We start from the raw sequence: 25,728 nt of genomic DNA on the forward strand, positions 1-25,728 counted from the left end.
GTGTATCCAGGAGTGTGGCAGATGTCACTGTCAATGTGTCGGTGTATCCAGGAGTGTGTCATATGTCACTGTCAATGTGTCTGTGTATCCAGGAGTGTGGCAGATGTCACTGTCAATGTGTCTGTGTACCCAGGTGTGTGTCATATGTCACTGTGTCTGTGTATCCAGGAGTGTGGCAGATGTCACTGTCAATGTGTCGGTGTATCCAGGAGTGTGTCATATGTCAGATGTCAATGTGTCCGTGTATCCAGGAGTGTGGCAGATGTCACTGTCAATGTGTCTGTGTATCCAGGAGTGTGTCAGATGTCACTGTCAATGTGTCTGTGTACCCAGGAGTGTGTCAGATGTCAATGTGTCCGTGTATCCAGGAGTGTGGCAGATGTCACTGTCAATGTGTCGGTGTATCCAGGAGTGTGTCATATGTCACTGTCAATGTGTCCATGTATACAGGAGTGTGTCAGATGTCACTGTCAATGTGTCAGTATATCCAGGAGTGTGGCAGATGTCACTGTCAATGTGTCTTCGTATCCAGGAGTGTGTCAGATGTCGCTGTCAATGTGTCTGTGTACCCAGGAGTGTGTCAGATGTCACTGTCAATGTGTCAGTATATCCAGGAGTGTGTCAGATGTCACTGTCAATTTGTCTGTGTATCCAGGAGTGTGTCAGATGTCAATGTGTCCATGTATCCAGGAGTATGTCAGATGTCACTGTCAATGTGTCAGTATATCCAGGAGTGTGTCATATGTCACTGTCAATCTGTCCATGTATCCAGGAGTGTGTCAGATGTCACTGTCAATGTGTCGGTGTATCCAGGAGTGTGTCAGATGTCACTGTCAATCTGTCAGTGTATCCAGGAGTGTGTCAGATGTCACTGTCAATGTGTCCGTGTATCCAGGAGTGTGTCAGATGTCACTGTCAATGTGTCCGTGTATCCAGGAGTGTGTCAGATGTCACTGTCAAAGTGTCCGTGTATCCAGGAGTGTGTCAGATGTCACTGTCAAAGTGTCTGTATATCCAGGAGTTTGTCAGATGTCAATGTGTCAGTATATCCAGGAGTGTGTCAGATGTCACTGTCAATCTGTCTGTGTATCCAGGAGTGTGTCAGATGTCACTGTCAATGTGTCCGTGTATCCAGGAGTGTGTCAGATGTCACTGTCAATGTGTCCGTGTATCCAGGAGTGTGTCAGATGTCACTGTCAATGTGTCCGTGTATCCAGGAGTGTGTCAGATGTCACTGTCAATGTGTCCGTGTATCCAGGAGTGTGTCAGATGTCACTGTCAATGTGTCCGTGTATCCAGGAGTGTGTCAGATGTCACTGTCAATGTGTCCGTGTATCCAGGAGTGTGTCAGATGTCACTGTCAATGTGTCCGTGTATCCAGGAGTGTGTCAGATGTCACTGTCAATGTGTCCGTGTATCCAGGAGTGTGTCAGATGTCACTGTCAATGTGTCCGTGTATCCAGGAGTGTGTCAGATGTCACTGTCAATGTGTCCGTGTATCCAGGAGTGTGTCAGATGTCACTGTCAATGTGTCCGTGTATCCAGGAGTGTGTCAGATGTCACTGTCAATGTGTCCGTGTATCCAGGAGTGTGTCAGATGTCACTGTCAATGTGTCTGTGTATCCAGGAGTGTGTCAGATGTCACTGTCAATGTGTCCGTGTATCCAGGAGTGTGTCAGATGTCACTGTCAATGTGTCCGTGTATCCAGGAGTGTGTCAGATGTCACTGTCAATGTGTCCGTGTATCCAGGAGTGTGTCAGATGTCACTGTCAATGTGTCCGTGTATCCAGGAGTGTGTCAGATGTCACTGTCAATGTGTCCGTGTATCCAGGAGTGTGTCAGATGTCACTGTCAATGTGTCCGTGTATCCAGGAGTGTGTCAGATGTCACTGTCAATGTGTCCGTGTATCCAGGAGTGTGTCAGATGTCACTGTCAATGTGTCCGTGTATCCAGGAGTGTGTCAGATGTCACTGTCAATGTGTCCGTGTATCCAGGAGTGTGTCAGATGTCACTGTCAAAGTGTCTGTATATCCAGGAGTTTGTCAGATGTCAATGTGTCAGTATATCCAGGAGTGTGTCAGATGTCACTGTCAATCTGTCTGTGTATCCAGGAGTGTGTCAGATGTCACTGTCAATGTGTCCATGTATCCAGGAGTGTGTCAGATGTCACTGTGTGTCAAATGTCACTGTCAATGTGTCAGTGTATCCAGGAGTGTGTTAGATGTCACTGTCAATGTGTCTTTGTATCCAGGAGTGTGTCAGATGTCACTGTCAATGTGTCTGTGTACCCAGGAGTGTGTCATATGTCACTGTGTCCATGTATCCAGGAGTGTGGCAGATGTCACTGTCAATGTGTCGGTGTATCCAGGAGTGTGTCATATGTCACTGTCAATGTGTCCATGTATACAGGAGTGTGTCAGATGTCACTGTCAATGTGTCAGTATATCCAGGAGTGTGGCAGATGTCACTGTCAATGTGTCTTCGTATCCAGGAGTGTGTCAGATGTCGCTGTCAATGTGTCTGTGTACCCAGGAGTGTGTCAGATGTCACTGTCAATGTGTCAGTATATCCAGGAGTGTGTCAGATGTCACTGTCAATTTGTCTGTGTACAGGAGTGTGTCAGATGTCAATGTGTCCATGTATCCAGGAGTATGTCAGATGTCACTGTCAATGTGTCGGTATATCCAGGAGTGTGTCATATGTCACTGTCAATCTGTCCATGTATCCAGGAGTGTGTCAGATGTCACTGTCAATGTGTCGGTGTATCCAGGAGTGTGTCAGATGTCACTGTCAATGTGTCCGTGTATCCAGGAGTGTGTCAGATGTCACTGTCAATGTGTCCGTGTATCCAGGAGTGTGTCAGATGTCACTGTCAATGTGTCCGTGTATCCAGGAGTGTGTCAGATGTCACTGTCAATGTGTCCGTGTATCCAGGAGTGTGTCAGATGTCACTGTCAATGTGTCCGTGTATCCAGGAGTGTGTCAGATGTCACTGTCAATGTGTCCGTGTATCCAGGAGTGTGTCAGATGTCACTGTCAATGTGTCCGTGTATCCAGGAGTGTGTCAGATGTCACTGTCAATGTGTCCGTGTATCCAGGAGTGTGTCAGATGTCACTGTCAATCTGTCCGTGTATCCAGGAGTGTGTCAGATGTCACTGTCAATGTGTCTGTGTATCCAAGAGTGTGTTAAATGTCACTGTCAATGTGTCTGTGTATCCAGGAGTGTGTCAGATGTCACTGTCAATGTGTCTGTGTATCCAGGAGCGTGTCAGATGTCACTGTCAATCTGTCCGTGTATCCAGGAGTGTGTCAAATGTCACTGTCAATGTGTCCATGTATCAAGGAGTGTGTCAGTATATCCAGGAGTGTGTCAGATGTCACTGTCAATCTGTCCGTGGATCCAGGAGTGTGTCAGATGTCACTGTCAATGTGTCTGTGTATCCAGGAGTGTGTCAGATGTCACTGTCAATCTGTCCGTGTATGCAGGAGTGTGTCAGATGTCACTGTCACTGTCAATGTATCCAGGAGTGTGTCAAATGTCACTGTCAATGTGTCCGTGTATCCAGGAGTGTGTCAGATTCACTGTCAATGTGTCTGTGTATCCAGGAGTACTTGTTTTCATACTTTTCATGCTGATAACAGCCAATTTATGATGTTTGTATGGTGTACTTAGCGGGTAGGTAGAGAAGGGAAATCTAAAGTCCAAGTTTATCACAAATAAATGTGTGATAAATCTTGCTGATATGTTTCGGATTTCATCCACGGCCATATGAATATACATGTGTCTATATAGTATATGTAATAAAATAAACCTATCATGCACCTTAAAGCTTTAAGAATATTGTACATGGATCAAATTGTACTGTGATATGCTACATTACAGCAAATTGTCACAGAAACAAACACATTTTTAACAAAGGAATCAAGTAATGGTAATCCTCAATGTGTTAACCCAGAAAGTTCATGATTTATTGAATGGCATATTGACAGCTGGGGTCATTAACAGATGTGTCGTGAGCTGTGTGTGTAATGTGTGTGGGAGAAGGTATGTTGGTGTATTTGCCCCCCTGTGATATAGTTGATCTTATTGACTTTAGAGTGCTACCTCATTTAATGTTTGTAATGTGTGCGGGAGGAAGGTATGTTGGCGTATTTGCCCCCCTGTGATACAGTGGGTTTAATGCCGACTTTAGAGTGCTAACTCACTGAAATTTCATGCTGAAGGCACCCAGTACAGTGTTCCACCTGGTTTAATTTTTACTGATTTGTACTGATAACAGGTTAAAGCCAGTCATTGTACTTACCCTTAGGGCCAATAGTTTAGCAGGGAGTAACAGCTACAAGATTTTAAGGACTTTGGTATGTCCCGACTTGGGATCAGAACCCATTGCCTGCCTCATTTGTGCAAACATTTTGCAATTTAACCGAAAGTGGAGTGGTGCCAAGGAATGCTTTCCAGGGAATTTATAAAGATCAACAATCTATAAAAGGGATGGTTGAACGTGAATGTGCACTTCTACAAAAAATATTCTAAAGCATATGCACGCCTATATGTAAATAGTCCCATTCTTATTTTTTCAGGTACAATTGCTCCGAGGCACAGACATGGAATTGGGATATATTTGATAGGAAACATAAATTTCATACTTTCCTAACAGTAGCTGTGGTGAGTTTCAAACAATTAATTCTGAATAAGTATTCATGTATAACCTAAAATACAAATGTATCAAGAATCAGGCTGATTTTGTTATAAAGAATTCTAGTTTATTACATGTATATTAAAAATAAAAAAATCTTCTCAGACTATTGTCCAAAGGCGGCTAGGCCATGTTGTCTGATGGTACAATGTTAAAGGTATATATTACAAGGTCTAATTGAGTCGTCTGACAACTGGGCCTTCAAAATAAGAATCATTGGATATGAAGTGAGTCTATTTTTATAAAGCTTTGAATCCTCTATCCTTGAGGATACTGAGCAAACACTGTTATATGTGTATTAAAACAGGTCAGAGGTCATTTGCAAATATTTAGGCATTGAAGCTTACTTTAATATCAATTGGATTTTTTATCATGGTCTACAGATAATACTTTAAGTCCTGTTTGATGTTATTGTGGAGTATAGATAGAGGGTTGTGGAGTATAGGTAGAGGATTGTGGAGTATAGATAGAGGGTTGTGGAGTGTAGATAAGAGGGTTGTGGAGTGTAGATAGAGGGTTGTGGAGTGTAGATAGAGGGTTGTGGAGTATAGATAGAGGGTTGTGGAGTATAGATAGACGGTTGTGGAGTATAGGTAGAGGGTTGTGGAGTATAGGGAGAGGGTTATTGAGTATAGGTAGAGGGTTGTGGAGTATAGGTAGACAGTTGTGGAGTATAGGTAGAGGGTTGAATGTAGGTAGAGGGTTGAGGAGTATAGATTGACGTTGTGGACTATAGATAGAGGGTTGTGGAGTATAGATAGAGGGTTGTGGGGTGTAGATAGAGGGTTGTGGAGTATAGATAGAGGGTTGTAGAGTATACATAGAGGGTTGTGGAGTATGGATAAGAGGATTGTGGAGTATAGGTAGAGGGTTGTGGAGTATAGGTAGAGGGTTATTGAGTATAGGTAGAGGGTTGTGGAGTATAGGTAGACAGTTGTGGAGTATAGGTAGAGGGTTGAATATAGGTAGAGGGTTGAGGAGTATAGATTGACGTTGTGGAGTATAGATAGAGGGTTGTGGAGTATAGATAGAGGGTTGTAGAGTATACATAGAGGGTTGTGGAGTATAGATAAGAGGGTTGTGGAGTATAGGTAGAGGGTTGTGGAGTATAGGTAGAGGGTTATTGAATATAGGTAGAGGGTTGTGGAGTATAGGTAGACAGTTGTGGAGTATAGGTAGAGGGTTGAATATAGGTAGAGGGTTGAGGAGTATAGATAGACGGTTGTGGAGTATAGATAGAGGGTTGTGGAGTATAGATAGAGGGTTGTAGAGTATAGATAGAGGGTTGTAGAGTATAGATAAGAGGGTTGTGGAGTATAGGTAGAGGGTTGTGGAGTATAGGTAGAGGGTTGTGGAGTATAGATAGAGGGTTGTGGAGTATAGGTAGAGGGTTGTGGAGTATAGATAGACGGTTGTGGAGTATAGATAGAGGGTTGTGGAGTATAGGTAGAGGGTTGTGGAGTATAGATAGACGGTTGTGGAGTATAGATAAAGGGTTGTGGAGTATAGATAGACGGTTGTGGAGTATAGGTAGAGGGTTGTGGAGTATAGATAGAGGGTTGAATATAGGTAGAGGGTTGAGGAGTATAGATAGACGGTTGTGGAGTATAGAAAGAGGGTTGTAGAGTATAGATAGAGGGTTGTAGAGTATAGATAGAGGGTTGTAGAGTATAGATAAGAGGGTTGTGGAGTATAGGTAGAGGGTTGTGGAGTATAGATAGAAGGTTGTGGAGTATAGGTAGACGGTTGTGGAGTATAGGTAGAGGGATGTGGAGTATAGGTAGAGGGTTGTGGAGTATAGGTAAAGGGTTGTGGAGTATAGATAGAGGGTTGTGTAGTATAGATAAGAGGGTTGTGGAGTATAGGTAGATGGTTGTGTAGTATAGATAGAGGGTTGTGGAGTATAGATAGAGGGTTGAATATAGGAAGAGGGTTGAGGAGTATAGATAGACGGTTGTGGAGTATAGAAGGGTTGAATATAGGTAGAGGGTTGAGGAGTATAGATTGACGTTGTGGAGTATAGATAGAGGGTTGTGGAGGATAGGTAGACGGTTGTGGTGTATAGGTAGAGGGTTGTGGAGGATAGGGAGAGGGTTGTGGAGTATAGATAGACGGTTGTGGTGTATAGGTAGAGGGTTGTGGAGGATAGGGAGAGGGTTGTGGAGTATAGATAGAGGGTTGAATATAGGTAGAGGGTTGAGGGGTATAGATAGACGGTTGTGGAGTATAGAAAGAGGGTTGTAGAGTATAGATAGAGGGTTGTGGATTATAGATAAGAGGGTTGTGGAGTATAGGTAGATGGTTGTGTAGTATAGATAGAGGGTTGTGGAGTATAGGTAGACGGGTGTGGAGTATAGATAGAGGGTTGTGGAGTAATAGGTAGAGGGTTGTGGAGTATAGGTAGAGGGTTGTGGTGTATAGGTAGAGGGTTGTGGAGGATAGGTAGAGGGTTGTGGAGTATAGATAGAAGGTTGTGGAGTATAGGTAGACGGTTGTGGAGTATAGGTAGAGGGTTGTGGTGTATAGGTAGAGGGTTGTGGAGGATAGGTAGAGGGTTGTTAAGTATAGGTAGAAGGTTGTGGAGTATAGATAGAGGGTTGTGGAGGATAGGTAGACGGTTGTGGTGTATAGGTAGAGGGTTGTGGAGGATAGGTAGAGGGTTGTTAAGTATAGGTAGAAGGTTGTGGAGTATAGATAGAGGGTTGTGGAGTATAGGTAGACGGTTGTGGTGTATAGGTAGAGGGTTGTGGAGTATAGGTAGAGGGTTGTGGAGTATAGATAGAGGGTGTAGACTTGACCTACAGATACATGCTACCAATTTATAGATATCAGTCCTCAATATACTCCATCTGATACCGATGGAACAACAGAACAGGCATTTATTATAATTGCATTTGATGCGATAAAGACGTTTCCATACAATTTTGACAAATTCACTCCACAATCCACAATCTCTCCCTCTCATTGAGAATCGTATTTACCTACAAAAACCAAGCGTGCCACCCAACCTGAACTCCTTTTAGGAAGCAGGAGGTGAACCAGCCCGTCTATGCTTCAGGTTTTTGTTTTTTGTTCTGCTGGGGTTTCTATACATTAAACATAAATACGATTCCAATATATTCTCAATGTATTCATGTACATAACATTCCATATGAAATGTATTTAAATTCAATTTAGATTTAAAACTTGTACTTTCCATCTACATCCGAAGCTAGAATATGACACAATAACAACCACCCGTGTCCTACCCCACACACATGCTCCAACCTCATTGGTCAATACCAAATCGCACGAATTACTCCCCCTAATACGATCTTCACGTACCTATAGGACAAATATTACGTGCTATTCTCCGAAACGCGCGCAAATTGTAATTCATGTGCCTATCTATGAATTTACATTTCAGCAAAATTGCCAACAGATGTTATTTCATTGTTATTTCCTTGTTAAATCCTTAATGGAAACGATTCTGTATCATTATTTGCTGTAGGTGTTCAGCTGGTTAGTGACGGCCATACTTTTTCTCCTAAGTCTGTTGTCTGGTCACTTCAGCTACAAAGCCGTCAATCATTCTTTTACAACCGGATCACAGCATCCAAGTCACCAGGAGTTCTCCTACAGCAACCCTCAGAAAATGTCCTACTCCGAACTTTCTGTGGACGACGATACAGGGTCAGTCATGTTTGATGTGGAACTTAGTCATAATTCTATGAAGGAACAGTATGAAAAATTATAGAAATGAGGTTTGTTTTTACTACATTGTATTGATAAATGTTGTTTGATTTTTAAAATGATTTGTATTTCACTTTTGAATATCCACATATCAGAAATTAATTAGTTGTATGAAATATGATATGTATGCCCTTATACTGCCACTCTTTAAACAGTGGAATTTTGGCATTAGAAAGAGGTTGGCATTATAAAGAGGTTAACTGTGAAAGGAATGACTGCTACATCCTCCTGATTTGATTTTAACTGAACACAAATTTGCAAGATATTTGAAACTGTGTTCGTCACTCCCAGGGTATAAATGTAAAAAAATATGTTTCTCAAGCATAAATGATTTTTTGTATTCAAAGAGAGATTGAAAAACGAACAGTTAGAAAACAGGTAAAGAAAAATTCTGCTAAACAAGGTAAGAAATGACAAGAGCAACAATATGATCTCCCTTCAATTTTGAGTGCCATTAATTGAAACATTCATTAGTTTAGTTTTAAAATAGGGTTTATTTGAGGAAATGCCTCCATGTGTGTAATGTAAGTGTGTATGTGTGTATGTGTGCAGGAGGCTGAACATTCATTACATCATTGAAGACACATTCTATTGATTATGTTTTATCTGGTAGCTAAATTGTTTGGTAAAACAAAATGGAAGTAGAACTGTTCCAAATTACTTTCACAATTTGTTTCATCATAAAATTTTAGCAGGGCTATATATCAGAAGGTACTGATGGGATGGATTAGAATAATAGAATCTATCCCTAATGTGAGGTATGGATAAGGTTATTCAAACCTGAGCAATATTTTATCCCGAGGGTTTGAATAACCTTATCCTAACCTCACATCAGGGATGGATTCTATTTCTTGCTTATTACCTAAAACGGGTAAAAACAGCTGCTCTTCTAGTAAAGTTGTAAAATGTCTGCACATTTCTCAATTGCATATAAAGCCCTGATGTCAATTGTTAGTGACGTCAATGACCCTGACTGACCGAAAAACGTCATAAAATGACGTCATGAACAATAGCGTGACTTCGAAAGTTCACTATTATTCCCCCCGCCAGTCTGCGCATGTAAGCGATTTAGACCCGGTGGTCGGATAGAATTTTCCAGCACCGCCGGAAATGCAGATATCTCGGTCTAGTATGCAAGAAAGCTGTGTAGTAGTGTTCACATTAGATAATGTGTTGTATGGCTGTCGTGGGAAAATATGTCCAAGTCGAATCATGCCATGTTCCTATGACTGTTGTATGAACCCCCCTTCCCATCACCCCAACCCTATGAATATTACAAGACCAATTTTCATACAACAGTCTTGTGATGGTCGTTGTCGTAAAACAATCTGACAATTGCTACACACCCTTTGTACACTCAACCTACATCAGGGAGACAACTGTCGTACAATACAAAATGTGTAGTTTGGATCATAACAGACACCGTTGTAGGGCATATCATGACTTAAAGCTCTACAACAGCTTTTTTTTCGTTGTAAAACACCTGAATTTCGTACGACACAACTGTCCTAGGAATTCCCCCAATTTTCTGCAGTAGACTAATTGTTGTATATCTACCAGATATGAAAGGGGTTTATCCTGAAAACATTAGGTGTTAAAAGTAATTGTGAGATAATTGATAAATGTGACTTTTGTTGATTGATTGTGAGATAATTGATAAATGTGTTTTTTGTTGATTGATTGTGAGATAATTGATGAATGTGTTTTTTGTTGATTGATTGTGAGATAATTGATAAATGTGTTTTTTGTTGATTGATTGTGAGATAATTGATGAATGTGTTTTTTGTTGATTGATTGTGAGATAATTGATAAATGTGTTTTTTGTTGATTGATTGTGAGATAATTGATGAATGTGTTTTTTGTGGATTGATTGTGAGATAATCGATAAATGTGTTTTTTGTTGATTGATATCTCTTCTTGAACATTAACATCCATACTGAAATGTTTACTTATTGAAAATACAAACTTAGTGACAAGTTCCTGCCTCTGTGTGCAATATTCATTTTAGAGTGAATTGTGCAATAAATTCTTCCAATATTTTCCCTTCCATAACATTTATACTTTGTGTTAATATATCCTGTAAACATGCTTATGTGAGCGTACCAATTTTAGCGCTATTTTAATTTTAGCAAGTTAGATGATGTCAAAGTGGAAACCTCCCTATTTTGACCAAAAATTACCAATCTCCCTGGAAACTCCGTTATTCAAGTACAAACTCACACAAACTCAAAATCTACATCCTGTGGTCAAATGATCTCCTAGTTACTGCATGGTGGGTGTAATGATCATAACAGGTGTGTCTGAATCAAATAAATACTTTTTTGAGTTATTTTGATACATAAAAAGGTTTCGATAACTTGAGAAAAGCAGTTTCAGTGGCCTTTCACACACTTTCTCCCTCATTTGAAATGTGGAATGAGGGAGATCTCCCTCATTGGAGGTTTCAGAGGTTGACACACACCTATGGGCTATCCAAACCATAAAGTTCAATATTTTACGAAACAGTAAATGGCAACAATTAACTTACATGATAAGTATAGTATGTTCTGAGGTAATCAATTGATTTATCTTGCTCGTCGTTTTATAGGGTTTGTTCCCATGCATGCAGAAGCTTTACAAACCGTAAATGTTATAGTCTATTGCAGAGAATGAAAGTTTCACTAATTTGATAATTTAGGTAGTGATTCCACTAATTTAAGAATGCACTTATATGTTCTAACCCCTTCACTCAGCTAAAATTTGAGTGTACTAATATAATTATGTTTACTGTATGTAATAACCTTGCTTTTAATGCTAAATTATTTGAGTACTTATTTTTAAGAAAACTGTTACATGTAATAATAATCTTACATTTTACATTGGTCTTCATCTCATTTCAATTGAAAAAAAATGAAAATATGAATTACATCAATACCAGTAATTGTCCTTTTGAGCAAAAGTGTTTTCAGTATGAATAACAGTCTGCCACTAGTCTTTTGGCAAGCTGCTCTTATGGTGATTTTTAATGAGTTTGCTACCTGTTTGCTTTAGTCAAAACAAGTGATAGATAAATGTGTTATATTTTGTTTTTCATATGACATGAAAGGAATAGTTTAATTAAAATTCCAATCTCTCCGGCATCTATATCAAAAGTGATACCTGTACAATTTTGATGAATGTTTCCTTACGAGCCTTCCAGGTATTAAAGTGATGCAATTTATATATTCTACTTCCATTTCCTTATTTGCTCAAGTTGTACATTTGGTGCTTTCACCAACCAGTATGACATCTGTCAAACAAGCCAGATTAATTCTATAAGCTTATGATGAGTTTAATTTGTGCATAAATGTAAAATTATTTTTAAAACTTTCTATCAAGTGGCATATTTTCGTTGTTTCCTGTTTAAGTTTTGAGCTCTGTTTCGATTTCAGTTGACAACTTTTTACAGTCTGATTATTTGTAAAATCAGCAAGTATAATCTTCTTTGATAATACACAGTATCATAGAAAATTTAAAATCTGGTTTTAATTAGATTGAATCTTTTATGACATTGCATTCAAAGGAAAGTTATTGAGTATGAGCCGAAGAAAATGGGTAGTTTTCCTTATCTATATCAAAAGTGATACCTGTACAATTTTGATGAAAATTTAAAAACATCATTCATTATAAAATTGCTTATAATGATACAAGATTCATACACAGTACACTCTGTCTAAACCTATCTCTAACCCATCTGATTTTTTCTTTCTTACACCTTTCAAAAAAATTGGTTCTGACAATGACACAGTGTAACAAGGAGACTCTCTGAAGTATGGAACTTTCTGCAAACGAGCAAACAAGCCAATTATGTGGTCCCTGGTGTGTCTGGTTTAGACAGAGCGCTCTTTTAACTGCTCTAAATGATTAGAGATTGATGGATACTTGTTTGTAATGATTGAATATAATTGTGTAATTGTCTATAATGAATTGAGATTATTATTATTATCAGTAAACCAGATCAATTTTTCGTTGATACTTACCAGGTAATGACATGTTGTTTCCCCCCCCCCCCCCCAAGAAATTTTTAAAATTTCAATGTGTTTTCCTAGATAATCAGATATTACAGACAGCATGAAAAAAAAAGAAACTGGAGGTGACTGCCAGATTTCAGTGAGAATGCTCTAGACTTATTGTAAACTAGATGTATTAACATATGATCAGTTATGCAAATCTGTGATATATTTAATAACTAAGCTCATTGTTTGTGTTATTGTGCTGATATGTACTACAGTGTGTCGCTATTTGTTTCTGTTGATAAACCACGTCGTCATCTCTCAGAAGAGTAGGTATACCGTATCGTAGCCCTTGGCTAGCGATGAAGATAAACCAGGGCTGCATTCAAAAACGATTAATTTTCAGTCAATACAGTCGAAATTGCATTGTAATTTAATATTAATAAACAGGAAGTTTGCCTGAATATTAACCATTTATGATGTAAAATTACACAATAATAAAATCTTTATGTAGAATCAGGACCTTGAAATAGGTTTTTTTAATTAAAAAATGGTTTCCTTATGAGCCTTCCAGGTATTAAAGTGATGCAATTTATATATTCTACTTCCATTTCCTTATTTGCTCAAGTTGTACATTTGGTGCTTTCACCAACCAGTATGACATCTGTCAAACAAGCTGGGTAATTCTGTAAGCTTTTGATGAGTTTAATTTGTGCATGAATGTAAAATTATTTTTAAAACTTTCTATCAAGTGGCATATTTTCGTTGTTTCCTGTTAGTTTTGAGCTCTGTTTCGATTTCAGTAGACAACTTTTTACAGTCTGATTATTTGTAAAATCAGGAAGTATAATCTACTACGATAATACACAGAGTATTGTAGAAGATTTCCAAATATGGTTTTAATCAGATTGAATCTTTTATGACATTGCATTCAAAGGAAAGTTATTGAGTATGAGCCAAGGAAAATGGGTATTAGCAATGATTTCCTATGAAAACACTTAAGGTTAGCGAATTTGCTTTAATAAGTTAAGGAACTTTGGTAAAACTGTTGGCAGTGTTTTTCACCACTGTAGACCATAATGGACTTATCCAGATCAATGCATGGTAGAGTTTACTAAATTAGTTACATAGGGGTGAAAGGGTTAATGATCCATGTTGAATTGATCAATAAAGGACATTAAATTTTCTCTATATATTTTGTTACCTGTCCATGTACGTAAACCATCAATCAAGAAACCTTTACATGAATACCTCATACCAGATTTACTCTTCACAAACCTCTTTATGTCAATGTAGTTGGGAGCCAGGGAAAACCTTTCTGAGAACAATATTGGGCTGCATTCGTTTACCGGGATCCAAATGATTGAACCAGTTGGACCCGAGTTGTTCGTTTATGAAATAAGATCAGACCTAGTAATCTAATGCTGTTTTCAGGCAAGCCTTGACAAAGTCTTGTAAGATCTGCACAAACATTTGCAGATCCGCCAGGATTTATACCCGAAAAGGTTACATTGAAAGACAGACAAACTGATCAAACTGGATAAGCGAAAGGGGCGCTAGTGTTTGAATACTGGTACATACCGTATTTTACCGAATAATAGCCGATGGTTAAATAATTTTGGAAAATTTGACTGATGTAAAGAGCCTTCTGAAAATCTAAAAAGCAGCCAAAGAAAGTACGAGTAAGTCAGTTAATTATGGTGAAGTGTTGGGAGGCTCGGACCAGAAACAGGGCAGGGAGTTTATGTTAGGGATAGGAGTGCTGACTTGGGATAAATTTGTAGATGAATACATTTTCATGGGACCAATAAATGACTATTCGATAAACAGAGTCTTTGATATATCTATAAGTAGATATTACAAATAAATATTTTTTATTATCAACCAGATGATTTGGAAAAACACAGATGATTGTCTGTGTAATACCTCTGTGTAATACATGTATAGCATATTAATCATTCCTGTACAATAATTATATTATATACAAGACAATTTATTACCAGTAAGATTATCTAGTAACAAACAATTAAAATGTTGTCGTTTAAAATTATCTGTACAATTCTGGTGCACAGATGCATTTTTGAAGTTTTACTTTTATGTAATTTGCTAAAATACTCCTATTTTTATACATGATATGTTAAATAAAATTTCTCATTGACTTACATATAACTGTTGTTTGTTTGTTATTGTAGTCATAGAATCAAAACCAGACCCTAATTTATACTGAAAGAAAAAACGAATTCAATCATCTAAAATTGTGTGCTATTCTAACAAACCTTGAAAGTTTGTTTCCGTGAAATGGTTTCATTGTTAAGAATGAACCGCTAAATATTTCATGTTACACAACAAAGACCAGAAAAATACAAGAGTTTACAATGGAAACGTTTATTGACAACATCTCGATGTGATCTTCTCACATACATGCCAACAGCACTTTACAAGTATACAAAACAGATCATCAATGTTTCGGATCAACAGCACATAAAAATATCTCCTCTCATGAAACATGTACACAGACCAAGCAATGAAGTTTATGATGAAAATGGTGATTCGACTATAATGATATAAAGATCACACTTGAGAGTAACTCCACCTTGATTTGTATGTTAAAACCTGAGGGTCATGGCTACATTTGAAGCCATAATCCATGTACATTATAAACACACTGGGTTAATCGCTAGAAATGCATTTATGACTTGCAGCACAACTTGAATATTTCACTGGCTAACTTCAGACAACACCTCCGTTAATTAACAAGGATATGTTTTGTTACCCTCAAATAACGTTAATCACTAAACCAATATCAATATCAATACTGACAAGGTAAGAAATTTCATGATAGGTTCTTTCAGTCAATTTTGAATACTACCCCTCATCTGCCATTATCTTGACTAAAACTGATTAATTCTTTTCATTGTTAAACTGTTTTCCCTTTAAGATGCATCAACTCTGAAACTTGAAAACAAATCCTATGAGTACCAATGTTTACAGCTAGAGTTCTATTTTTTTCTCTTTTTCTTGTTGTTGTTTTTGTTGTTGTTGTTGTACAATATGTCATGTACTCTGATTAAATTTACTTTACGCTGAATATTCAAGAGGACAAAATGAGACATTTCAAAGAACACTGGGAAAATATTGATTTGATAAGGAAGTTCCCAATCCAAATCATAGCTTAAAATTCACTCTATACTGGAATATCTTCTATAATCTCATCTACTTCAAACGTAAAACAAAATACACTCATTTTCAAAAACAATAATTAAATTCTGAAAAATATTTGAAACTAAATTTGACACGTACGATGCAACATACACCTCTTCTATATTTTCTGAGCAGATGATTAATGAGAACTGAAACAAGTCTCAGGTGACCTAAAAAAACACAAAACTGTTCAGGTGAATCTCAATCAATGCAAGATTTAGGCAGAATTATGATATCAATAACACAACACTTTGATAAATGTGGAATCATCGGTTACTGTATATCCTTGAAAGGTTTTGTACTTTCATCCTCTGTTTATCATAAAACACCTTCATCCAATATTTCCACGTGGATATTTTAGGACTTTCAAAATCATGTCTTTCAGAAAATGTCAGTATTCTACTTTTTCTTGGAGATGAGCTATTTCCTTGCCTTCCAAAGTCAATGTTAGAAGTCTATGCTGTGCGGAAGGAAGATTTTATGGGGCTTCATTCCTTTCTTTGAACTAATATTAAAGGTCACTTTCAGAGTACTTTTCTCACTCACTTCACAATGTAACCTAACCAAAAACATTCTCCTTGTTTATCTCTTTGTCCTAGAACTTTTCCTGGTTGGTGGTGGGGCTGACTTGGCCGCCGACGACCGTGAGGATGATGCTTTTACTCTTCCACGGCGAGCAGTTCTTGGCTTGGTGACCTTGACCTCCTCTTCCTCCTCCTCCTCCTCATCCACTGCCTCCCCTTCCTCTATTTCCTCAGCAGCTTTTTCCTCCTCCTCCGTATCCTGCGACTATAAAACAAAACATTGAGTGCAAAAAATGTAAATAAGCTTACTGAGGTCAAAATAAGGTAGAGAATATGTTAAATACATGCTGTAGGGCTGTACTTTGGGTTCATATACTAGTACGTGTTCAAAAGGGTAAAATTACCTGAAACAACACTCTATGTAGTTATATCATTATGTCTATGGAAGTTATTTTATATACAATCTTAACTTTCATGATAATCCATTATGCTGTAAATGTATAGCAAAACAACTGTAAACATCTGCATGACTTAACAATGCGGATACAGAAACTGATTTTTTTAGGGGTACATACATTTTAATTTTCCTGTGAAGTGTCTTTATGTGTTTTGAAGGATAGTTCAGGAGCAATTAAAGAAATACTTTTAAGTTACATTCTTAACTTCAAATCCTGTAATATTTTTGATAGGGTTGTTAAAAAGACAATTTCCAAGCTAATGGATATAAAGCATAAGCTGTGTGTATTAGAATGTGATCACATTAATACCATCGTTTACTAACCTGCTCAGCCGACTCCGACGTCTGAGACACATCCATGGGTTCGTCCTCCGCAATGGCCAGGGCGTTTTCAGGCGAATCTGGGTCCTCGTCAATCATCTCTTCTTCAGCCAAGGCTCTGGCAACCATCTTCTCGGCTTCCGCAGCTCTCTGGTTTAACGGAAGTCACAACAGAAATCAGTATCAGATTTTGAAGATATCTATTCTGTAGTCTTAAGTTACTTGCTCGTCATTTGGAGTTTCTCGAGGACCAGAGAAAGTATATGTACCCCTACTTATATGTACCGGTGCTTCAGTGTACTGTCATTTTGGCATCAATCTTTTTCTAAAGCAATTACTCTCTATTTATTACATTGGTCATATTTTAACCAGATGCTCAATTAAATTCTCATTCAGTTCCTAATTGAATTAGTATCTTGTACCCAATCAAACAGTATCTTGTTCCTTTGATTTTAGTTTAAGCCTTGCACATTTACCACTGTGCACACACATTTACCACTGTGCACCTTGTTTTCAATTCAAACACCTTCTCTATGCCGCAGCTCCAACTTCTTTACAGAAGTTGACCCTTTAACCTACTTTTATTACCCCTATCTACCCTCTCTTAGCCCTAGACCTCGTCACAATGATCAACTCCCTATCAGAGGCAGCCCCACAACCACACACACCCTCTCTTGTCTCTCTGTACCCTTGACCTCTTAGTCTCTCCGTCTAAACTTAGTTTCCCAATTTTCGAAATAAAAAAGAAATATTTGACAAATTTTCATAATTTTGCAACCCATCTCGTCAAAATATCAAAAACTTGCATAAAAATGTCATTTGAAGACTTAGTCCTCTTACAGAAAGAATGACTAGCCTTTTGTTAATATTATTTCAAATTTCACTTTGAACAAAATAGGAAATGAGAGGTTTAAAGATATTGGAAACCATATGAGGTAAGAGAACTACATCACCCCTACCAGAAAACTCCTTCCCACAATGTAACAGCCACTTACCACTGCTTCCAGCCGTTGCCTCTCTGCCTTCTGTTCTGCCTCAATTCTTGCCTTCTCCTCTGCCTCAGCTTTCTCCTTCGCAGCCTTCTTAGCCCGTTCCTCCCTTTCTCTCTCCTCTGCCTCCTGTTTAGCTTGCTCTGCCTTCCTTCTTTCAGCTTCCTGTTTGGCCTTTTCTGCAGCCTGCTGCTCATGTGACACTGTACCCACTGTCTGTATAACCTGCGTTTCCATCGGCTCCTGTCTGACCTGTACCAAGACCTCAGGCGGACCTGTGATACTTTTGGCCTCAGCGATTCTCCTGGCCTCAGCCTCCATGTTTTCCTTCTGTGCCTGTTTCTGTTGTTCCTCTAGAGGGTCCTTCTCCAGGACAGCCATGATTGCCTTGGGTATATGTGTAATCTGGGGTGTACAGAAAATCAACCAATAAATCCATATGCAATGTGTTGATAACTAAATAGAGAATCTACACAATCATGACAAGTTTCCTAACAACAGAAGGGATTTGACAGTTAGACCAGTCATTTGATCTCCTTTTAACACATTTTAGTGACATTATTTAGTTCAACGTTTATACAGACTAATGGGATTCCACTAAACTTTGAGACCATGAAAATGTTGTTATAAATAAAAAGATCACCATTAAATGCAAACTTATTTTCAGGTAAACACATTACCTATCCCTCTGTAAACACATTACCTATCCCTCTGTAAACACATTACTTGTCCCTTTGTAAACACATTACCTATCCCTTTGTAAACACATTACCTATCCCTCTGTATGTAAACACATTACCTATCCCTCTGTAAACACATTACTTGTCCCTCTGTAAACACACATTACCTATCCCTCTGTAAACACATTACCGTTCCCTCTGTAAACACATTACCTGTCCCTCTGTAAACACATTACCTGTCCCTCTGTAAACACATTACCTTTCCCTCTGTAAACACATTACCTATCCCTCTGTAAACACATTACCTATCCCTCTGTAAACACATTACCTATCCCTCTGTAAACACATTACCTATCCCTAAACACATTACCTATCCCTCTGTAAACACATTACCTGTCCCTCTTAAAACACATTACCTGTCCCTCTGTAAACACATTACCTATCCCTCTGTAAACACATTACCTATCCCTCAGTTAACACATTACCTATCCCTCTGTAAACACATTACCTATCCCTCTGTAAATACATTACCTATCCCTCTGTAAACACATTACTTGTCCTCTGTAAACCTATTACCTATCCCTCTGTAAACACATTACCTATCCCTCTGTAAACACATTACCTTTCCCTCTGTAAACACATTACCTATCCCTCTGTAAACACATTACCTATCCCTAAACACATTACTTGTCCCTCTGTAAACACATTACCTGTCCCTCTTAAAACACATTACCTATCCCTCTGTAAACACATTACCTATCCCTCTGTAAACACATTACCTATCCCTCTGTAAACACATTACCTATCCCTCTGTAAACACATTACCTATCCCTCTGTAAACACATTACCTATCCCTCTGTAAACACATTACCTATCCCTCTGTAAACACATTACCTATCCCTCTGTAAACACATTACCTATCCCTCTGTAAACACATTACCTATCCCTCTGTAAACACATTACCTATCCCTCTGTAAACACATTACCTATCCCTCTGTAAACACATTACCTATCCCTCTGTAAACACATTACCTATCCCTCTGTAAACACATTACCTATCCCTCTGTAAACACATTACCTATCCCTCTGTAAACACATTACCTATCCCTCTGTAAACACATTACCTATCCCTCTGTAAACACATTACCTATCCCTCTGTAAACACATTACCTATCCCTCTGTAAACACATTACCTATCCCTCTGTAAACACATTACCTATCCCTCTGTAAACACATTACCTATCCCTCTGTAAACACATTACCTATCCCTCTGTAAACACATTACCTATCCCTCTGTAAACACATTACCTATCCCTCTGTAAACACATTACCTATCCCTCTGTAAACACATTACCTATCCCTCTGTAAACACATTACCTATCCCTCTGTAAACACATTACCTATCCCTCTGTAAACACATTACCTATCCCTCTGTAAACACATTACCTATCCCTCTGTAAACACATTACCTATCCCTCTGTAAACACATTACCTATCCCTAAACACATTACCTGTCCCTCTTAAAACACATTACCTGTCCCTCTGTAAACGCATTACCTATCCCTCTGTAAACACATTACCTATCCCTCTGTAAACACATTGCCTATCCCTCTGTAAACACATTACCTGTCCCTCTGTAAACACATTACCTATCCCTAAACACATTACCTATCCCTCTGTAAACACATTACCCATCCCTCTGTAAACAGATTACCTATCCCTCTGTAAACACATTACCTGTCCCTCTGTAAACACATCACCTATCCCTCTGTTTGCCTGCAGTATTTGAGTGCTACATGGCAAAATGGCTCTATATTTTCTGACAGCTGAATTAACTGTTTCGTCACATAGTGGTTTAATTCATGGAGTTATTTTCAGCGGTTTAGAGTCAAGAAACCGGTCATTTGCATTCTTTGCTTGACAAAGGAAAATGGCTTTTATAAAAGCTTGCTTATGAAGTTTTCAATTACTGTTTGTGGTCAAAACAAACTAAGCATACCAAACTAATGAATGTCATTCTGAATATTAGATCTCCAGTAGCCTAATGCTATACCTGGTGTTCTGTGAAGGACTTGACATGGTTGAGCAGAGGTTCCCGTAGCTCAGGACAGCTCTCGAACACACTCTTTAACTGGAGGGACGGCAGCTGTAGCAGGACCTGGAACGACTGGGGCTTTGTCCTCTGACAACACTTGATGAAGCCTTCCCACACACGTTTCTGTTTCCACACCTTTATAAGGTCAAGGTCAAATAAAGGTTAGACTTTAAGGTCACAATTTGAGATTAAGTTCATAGAACTTTTAACATTAACAGACATTTGTTTGTGGTATCCTTACATACAAACTACATGAACTTTTTGAAAATAAAAAATCTACTCAAGGTCATCAATGAAAACAAGAATATATTTTTGAAAGTGGCTATTATTATTTGTTTAACAGTGCCAAAACCTTTGACTACAGTGCAACAGTGTGTAATATGCAAAGCAGCAAATTTTACCATTGTATAGTCATCCAGTGTTCACATGCCCATAGTGATCACAAAAACATATTGAAGGTCAAGGACAGTGAATAATCTATATTTAGAAGTATTCAAGACACAAACAATTTTATTTTGTTGTATTGATGGGTGTTTCAATGTCCCTTTTAAGATTAAAGATTTCCTAAAAAATGTGAAAAATATATAAAACGGAAGACGACATTGCCCTGAAAACGAGTTCATCGATGATAAACCTGTATCTATACCTGTTTGGTAATCAGTCTCTGTAGAATGTTGAGTACAAAGCCAAGGAGACGGGGATACATGGACAGGGACTGCAGCACTGTCCTCATGAAGAGTGTGGGGAGGGGCGCCTGTTCCATCAGGGACTTCATCACCACTGCCAGAGCCTCCTGTGTGTATACGTTCTTCTCAGAGAAACACAGGTTAGTGGCTGACAACAGAAATATAACATCTGGTAAACAAAAAGTCATGTCTCCCTCAAACAAGGGCAATTAATATTTAAAAATCTATAATGATCTACATCAAAAACTCAAAAACAATTCAGAAATGTATCAAAAGAACATGCTAGAATTCATATTCATAAAATCACTCAATAAAATATGCTGAAAGTTGAATCCAAAACACAAGACCTTGATATGACCTCTTACCTTTGATGATGGTCTTCATGTCACACTTATTGGGGTCAATATTGTGGAGGGAGATCAACAGCTCGGCCGGTGTGAGGGGCGACGAGAAGCTGGTTTCACCTGAAATATAGCCAACATGAACGTGGTAATTATCAGGTAAGTATTGTAAAACATTCTATGTCCCCTACCTAGTGTCCTCCATAGCCAACATGAACGTGGTAATTATCAGGTAAGTATTGTAAAACATTCTATGTCCCCTACCTAGTGTCCTCCATAGTCAACATAGATAAACATGTCATTGTTTGATAAAAGGGAACACTCGAGTACAAATTTCATAGTATTAGCCAGGAAACAAAGATTTGTGATTCTGGCAGCAGTAATTTGAGACTTAGTAACTTTATATAAATAAATTTGGATTACTAACCAAAATCTCCCAGAAGTGGCCTCCTAAAAATATGTTCTTTAACCACCACCAAGCTACTTACCATGGCCTCCCAGAATTCTGTTGAACACTTCATTAACCTTCATTAAGATACTTACCATGGCTTCCCAGAAGACTGTTGAACACTTGTACCCCCATTAAGACACTTACCGTGGCCTCCCAGAAGTCTATTGAACACTTCATTAACCTCCATTAAGACACTTACATTGGCCTCCCAGAAGACTGTTGAACACTTGTACCCCCATTAAGACACTTACCATGGCCTCCCAGAAGTCCGTTGAACACTTCTTTGACCCCCATTAAGACACTTACCATGGCCTCTCAGAAGGCTGTTGAACACTTCTTTGACCCCCATCAAGACACTTACCATGGCCTCTCAGAAGTATGTTGAACACTTCTTTGACCCCCATTAAGACCCTTACCATGGCCTCCCAGAAGTCCGTTGAACACTTCTTTGACCCCCATTAAGACACTTACCATGGCCTCCCAGAAGTCTGTTGAACACTTCCTTCACCACCACTGGGTTCAGTTTAATGAGCTTGGGCAGGGCCAGTATTACTTCTCTCTGTAATATGCACGAAAATATAGTCAAATAAAGTGACAGTCATCAAATTAACATTTTAATTTAACAGGAAAAGACTTCGACCAGATTCATTTATATATTTCACACTTCACCACTTACTAAATGCTTTTTTTTCACATTTCCATGAGTTCAGAATTTCTGGGTTGTTTTGAGACCATGAATACAGCCAAAACAGAACCCTCACAACATGTAACTTATACAATACCCCTCGGGTAAACAACAGGCATCTAATTAAGACACTGAGCATCCACTCAAACAGGTAACATGACTGTTCCTGACAAAAAAAGGGTGTTGCTAAAAACTTCCAGGTTGTCCAACCCTGATGTTAGTTTAGGTTGTAAAATTGTCTCAGTACTGGCTAATTTTTTCAGTTGCCATCTGACGTTATTTTTACCTTGTGCAGCCCTGTCAGTACTGGAATGAGGAAGCGGACATCAGGCACACGTTTGTGGTACAGGTCTCGTACCCTTTCTACAAGCTCCTGTGACGGGGCAGCTGTCAAAGAATCAACACAAATGTAGGTCTATAGCAAACGGAATTGACAGTGAAGTAACACAGTTATTTTCTAAGCAACATTCAGTCAGTGACAGGTACTCTGTTGGATTTGAATTATCATACTAATGTATAAAAAGGTTACCTTGCTTAACATCACTGCAGTGATAATGAAACCAAATATTTTGAACAACTGACTTCACATCTGTATAGATTCTTCTCACAAGAAATCATTTCTCCTTCTATATCTTCTCTGTAACCGTTTAAGATATCATCAATTGCTAGGTTATTCTTTCTGGACCTCTCTGCCTAAATGTGAAGCCAGACATACTCAAAACAGATTGTGACCGAGTAATGACTTAACTTGGTAAAAGTACAAAAACGTTTGGCAATGAAATGAATTAGTCTCACAATCTGAAATATTTTGGACAAGAATCGTGACCTCTGCCAGGATAATGATGGTTAACCTCCTACCTTTGTCTGTGAGGATGTGAATGACCCTGGTCACCAGGGTCTCCGCCCCCTTCGGACAGTTCTCAACCAGCAATAGGAGTTCTGGGGACTGCATCCCCATACCCTTCACCTACAACCAGCAAGCACAGAGGTTAAACACAGCGACACAACTAAACATCCTTCCCTGGTGTGTGGTGTGGGAGGGGGGATAATTAGGTCATTAAAAGCGTTAGGTAACTCACACTTTAAATGATTTTGTGTTATTAAAAAAACTTATTTAATCAAAAGCTATACGTCCACAGCAATGAGGTTTTTATTACTTATGAAATACAATGAAATCTTATTCTGAATACTTCTGAAATAGTTTTCATAAATAATTTAAACAAAATATTGTCAGTCTGTATGAGGAATATTACCTAAATAACTATGATTTTGAGAAAGATGCAAACCGATTCAAAATAATTTTGTGTCCGAGACCAAATCATGATAATTCTATTTAGATACTTCTCTATGTATGACTACATTTTTAAAACTCTGTGAAGATATTTAAAATGTACAATGATAAGTTGTTCTTACCGGGTTTTCTAGCACACGAAGAATTGTCCTCTTAATGTCAGCTGTGGCAGATGTATACACAACAGCTAACCTGAAACCATCAGCAAGTTTTCTTTGTTAGATATGGTGGGTACTATTGATCTTTGGTTCATTCCTCAGTTCAGTTTAGAGAGGAGTATTTAGTTTTACTAATGTACTGTTGTGTCCTGTCACTTAGCGTTTTGTTCTGTCCCGATTCATCATTCAATTACATCACTCAAGTATCTTAACTTCATTGATGTAACAATTACATCACTCAAGTATCTTAACTTTGTTGATGTTAAAATTACATCACTCAAGTATCTTAACTTCTTTGATGTAACAATTACATCACTCAAGTATCTTAACTTCTTTGATGTAACAATCACATCACTCAAGCATCTTAAGTTCTTTGATGTAACAATCACATCACTCAAGCATCTTAAGTTCTTTGATGAAACAATTACATCACGATCAAGTATCTTAACTTCTTTGATGTAACAATTACATCACTCAAGTATCTTCACTTCTTCGATGTAACAATTACATCACTAAAGCATCTTAACTTCTTTGATGTAACAATTACATCACTCAAGTATCAAAACTTCTTTGATGTAACAATCACATAACTCAAGCATCTTAAGTTCTTTGATGTAACAATCATATCACTCAAGCATCTTAAGTTCTTTGATGTAACAATCGCATCCCTCAAGCATCTTAAGTTCTTTGATGTAACGATCACATCACTCAAGCATCTTAACTTCTTTGATGTTACAATAACATCACTCAAGCGTCTTAACTTCTTTGATGGATTTTGATCAAACTTAAGCATGAAAATACTTTGAACGAGTTGGTGCTTCAGGGTTAAAAGGTCAAGGCCAAGATCAGCATTATTATATACAGAATTCTGTTGAACAATGTCAATACATAGGAGCAGGGCATTCATGTCTCCGAGACATTTTTCAGTTCTCACCATGCAACAGGGAATCGGAGACGAAAAAAGTTGAGCAAAAGTGAAGAATTCTAAACCGACCTATTCGGACCGTTTATATGTTAGCTATTGGGGAAAGTTTGCCAACATATGATGGCATAATGGGATAAAGGCAGCTTTAAAGATAGTGAAGTTAGTTTTTATTACTAATTAAATTTTAGTAAGTATTAAAATGATATTGTATAGAAATGAAACTATTCCTTTCTGATAACAATCCGAAATTCAAATGAGGAAAATGAATTGGTTAAATTACCAACAGTGAAATACTTACTCCTGGATCAACTTATGGTTGCTAGGCAGCAGACCTAGGTACAGGTACAGACACATCTTAATGATGTCCTCAATCCAGGACTGTGGCAGATCACCTTCAGACAGACAAGAACACCAAGTTAAACAAAGAGACGAAAAATATGATTAAAATGAGAAACCAACTATTACGGTAACATCACAATCAATTATTTTGTTGAGGGTGCCTGTGTAGGGTGCCCCCCCCC

The 25,728-nt window shown here is 38.3% G+C and overlaps 2 protein-coding genes across 2 annotated transcripts in view; one reads left to right on the plus strand and one right to left on the minus strand.

The window, feature by feature from the left end:
- The window catches only part of LOC110463516, a 21,313-nt gene extending 12,101 nt beyond the window's left edge, over positions 1-9,212 (plus strand). The window contains exons 3-4 of the mRNA XM_021518157.1: positions 4,585-4,669; positions 8,191-9,212. Of these exons, the coding sequence (XP_021373832.1) occupies positions 4,585-4,669; positions 8,191-8,436 (331 nt within the window). The 3' untranslated portion in view covers positions 8,437-9,212. The remainder of the gene's footprint in view (positions 1-4,584; positions 4,670-8,190) is intronic.
- Positions 9,213-14,768: 5,556 nt separating this feature from the next.
- Positions 14,769-25,728, minus strand: part of LOC110463504 (symplekin-like) — a 31,313-nt gene continuing 20,353 nt past the window's right edge. The window contains exons 23-33 of the mRNA XM_021518142.1: positions 25,506-25,599; positions 24,247-24,316; positions 23,692-23,800; positions 23,120-23,220; positions 22,620-22,707; positions 21,722-21,820; positions 21,317-21,504; positions 20,629-20,805; positions 17,902-18,300; positions 16,910-17,056; positions 14,769-16,393 (exon numbers count right to left, since the gene is read on the minus strand). Of these exons, the coding sequence (XP_021373817.1) occupies positions 16,187-16,393; positions 16,910-17,056; positions 17,902-18,300; positions 20,629-20,805; positions 21,317-21,504; positions 21,722-21,820; positions 22,620-22,707; positions 23,120-23,220; positions 23,692-23,800; positions 24,247-24,316; positions 25,506-25,599 (1,679 nt within the window). The 3' untranslated portion in view covers positions 14,769-16,186. The remainder of the gene's footprint in view (positions 16,394-16,909; positions 17,057-17,901; positions 18,301-20,628; positions 20,806-21,316; positions 21,505-21,721; positions 21,821-22,619; positions 22,708-23,119; positions 23,221-23,691; positions 23,801-24,246; positions 24,317-25,505; positions 25,600-25,728) is intronic.

Source organism: Mizuhopecten yessoensis, unplaced genomic scaffold (genome assembly GCF_002113885.1).
Source record: "Mizuhopecten yessoensis strain PY_sf001 unplaced genomic scaffold, ASM211388v2 scaffold10913, whole genome shotgun sequence".
NCBI classification, from domain to species: domain Eukaryota; kingdom Metazoa; phylum Mollusca; class Bivalvia; order Pectinida; family Pectinidae; genus Mizuhopecten; species Mizuhopecten yessoensis.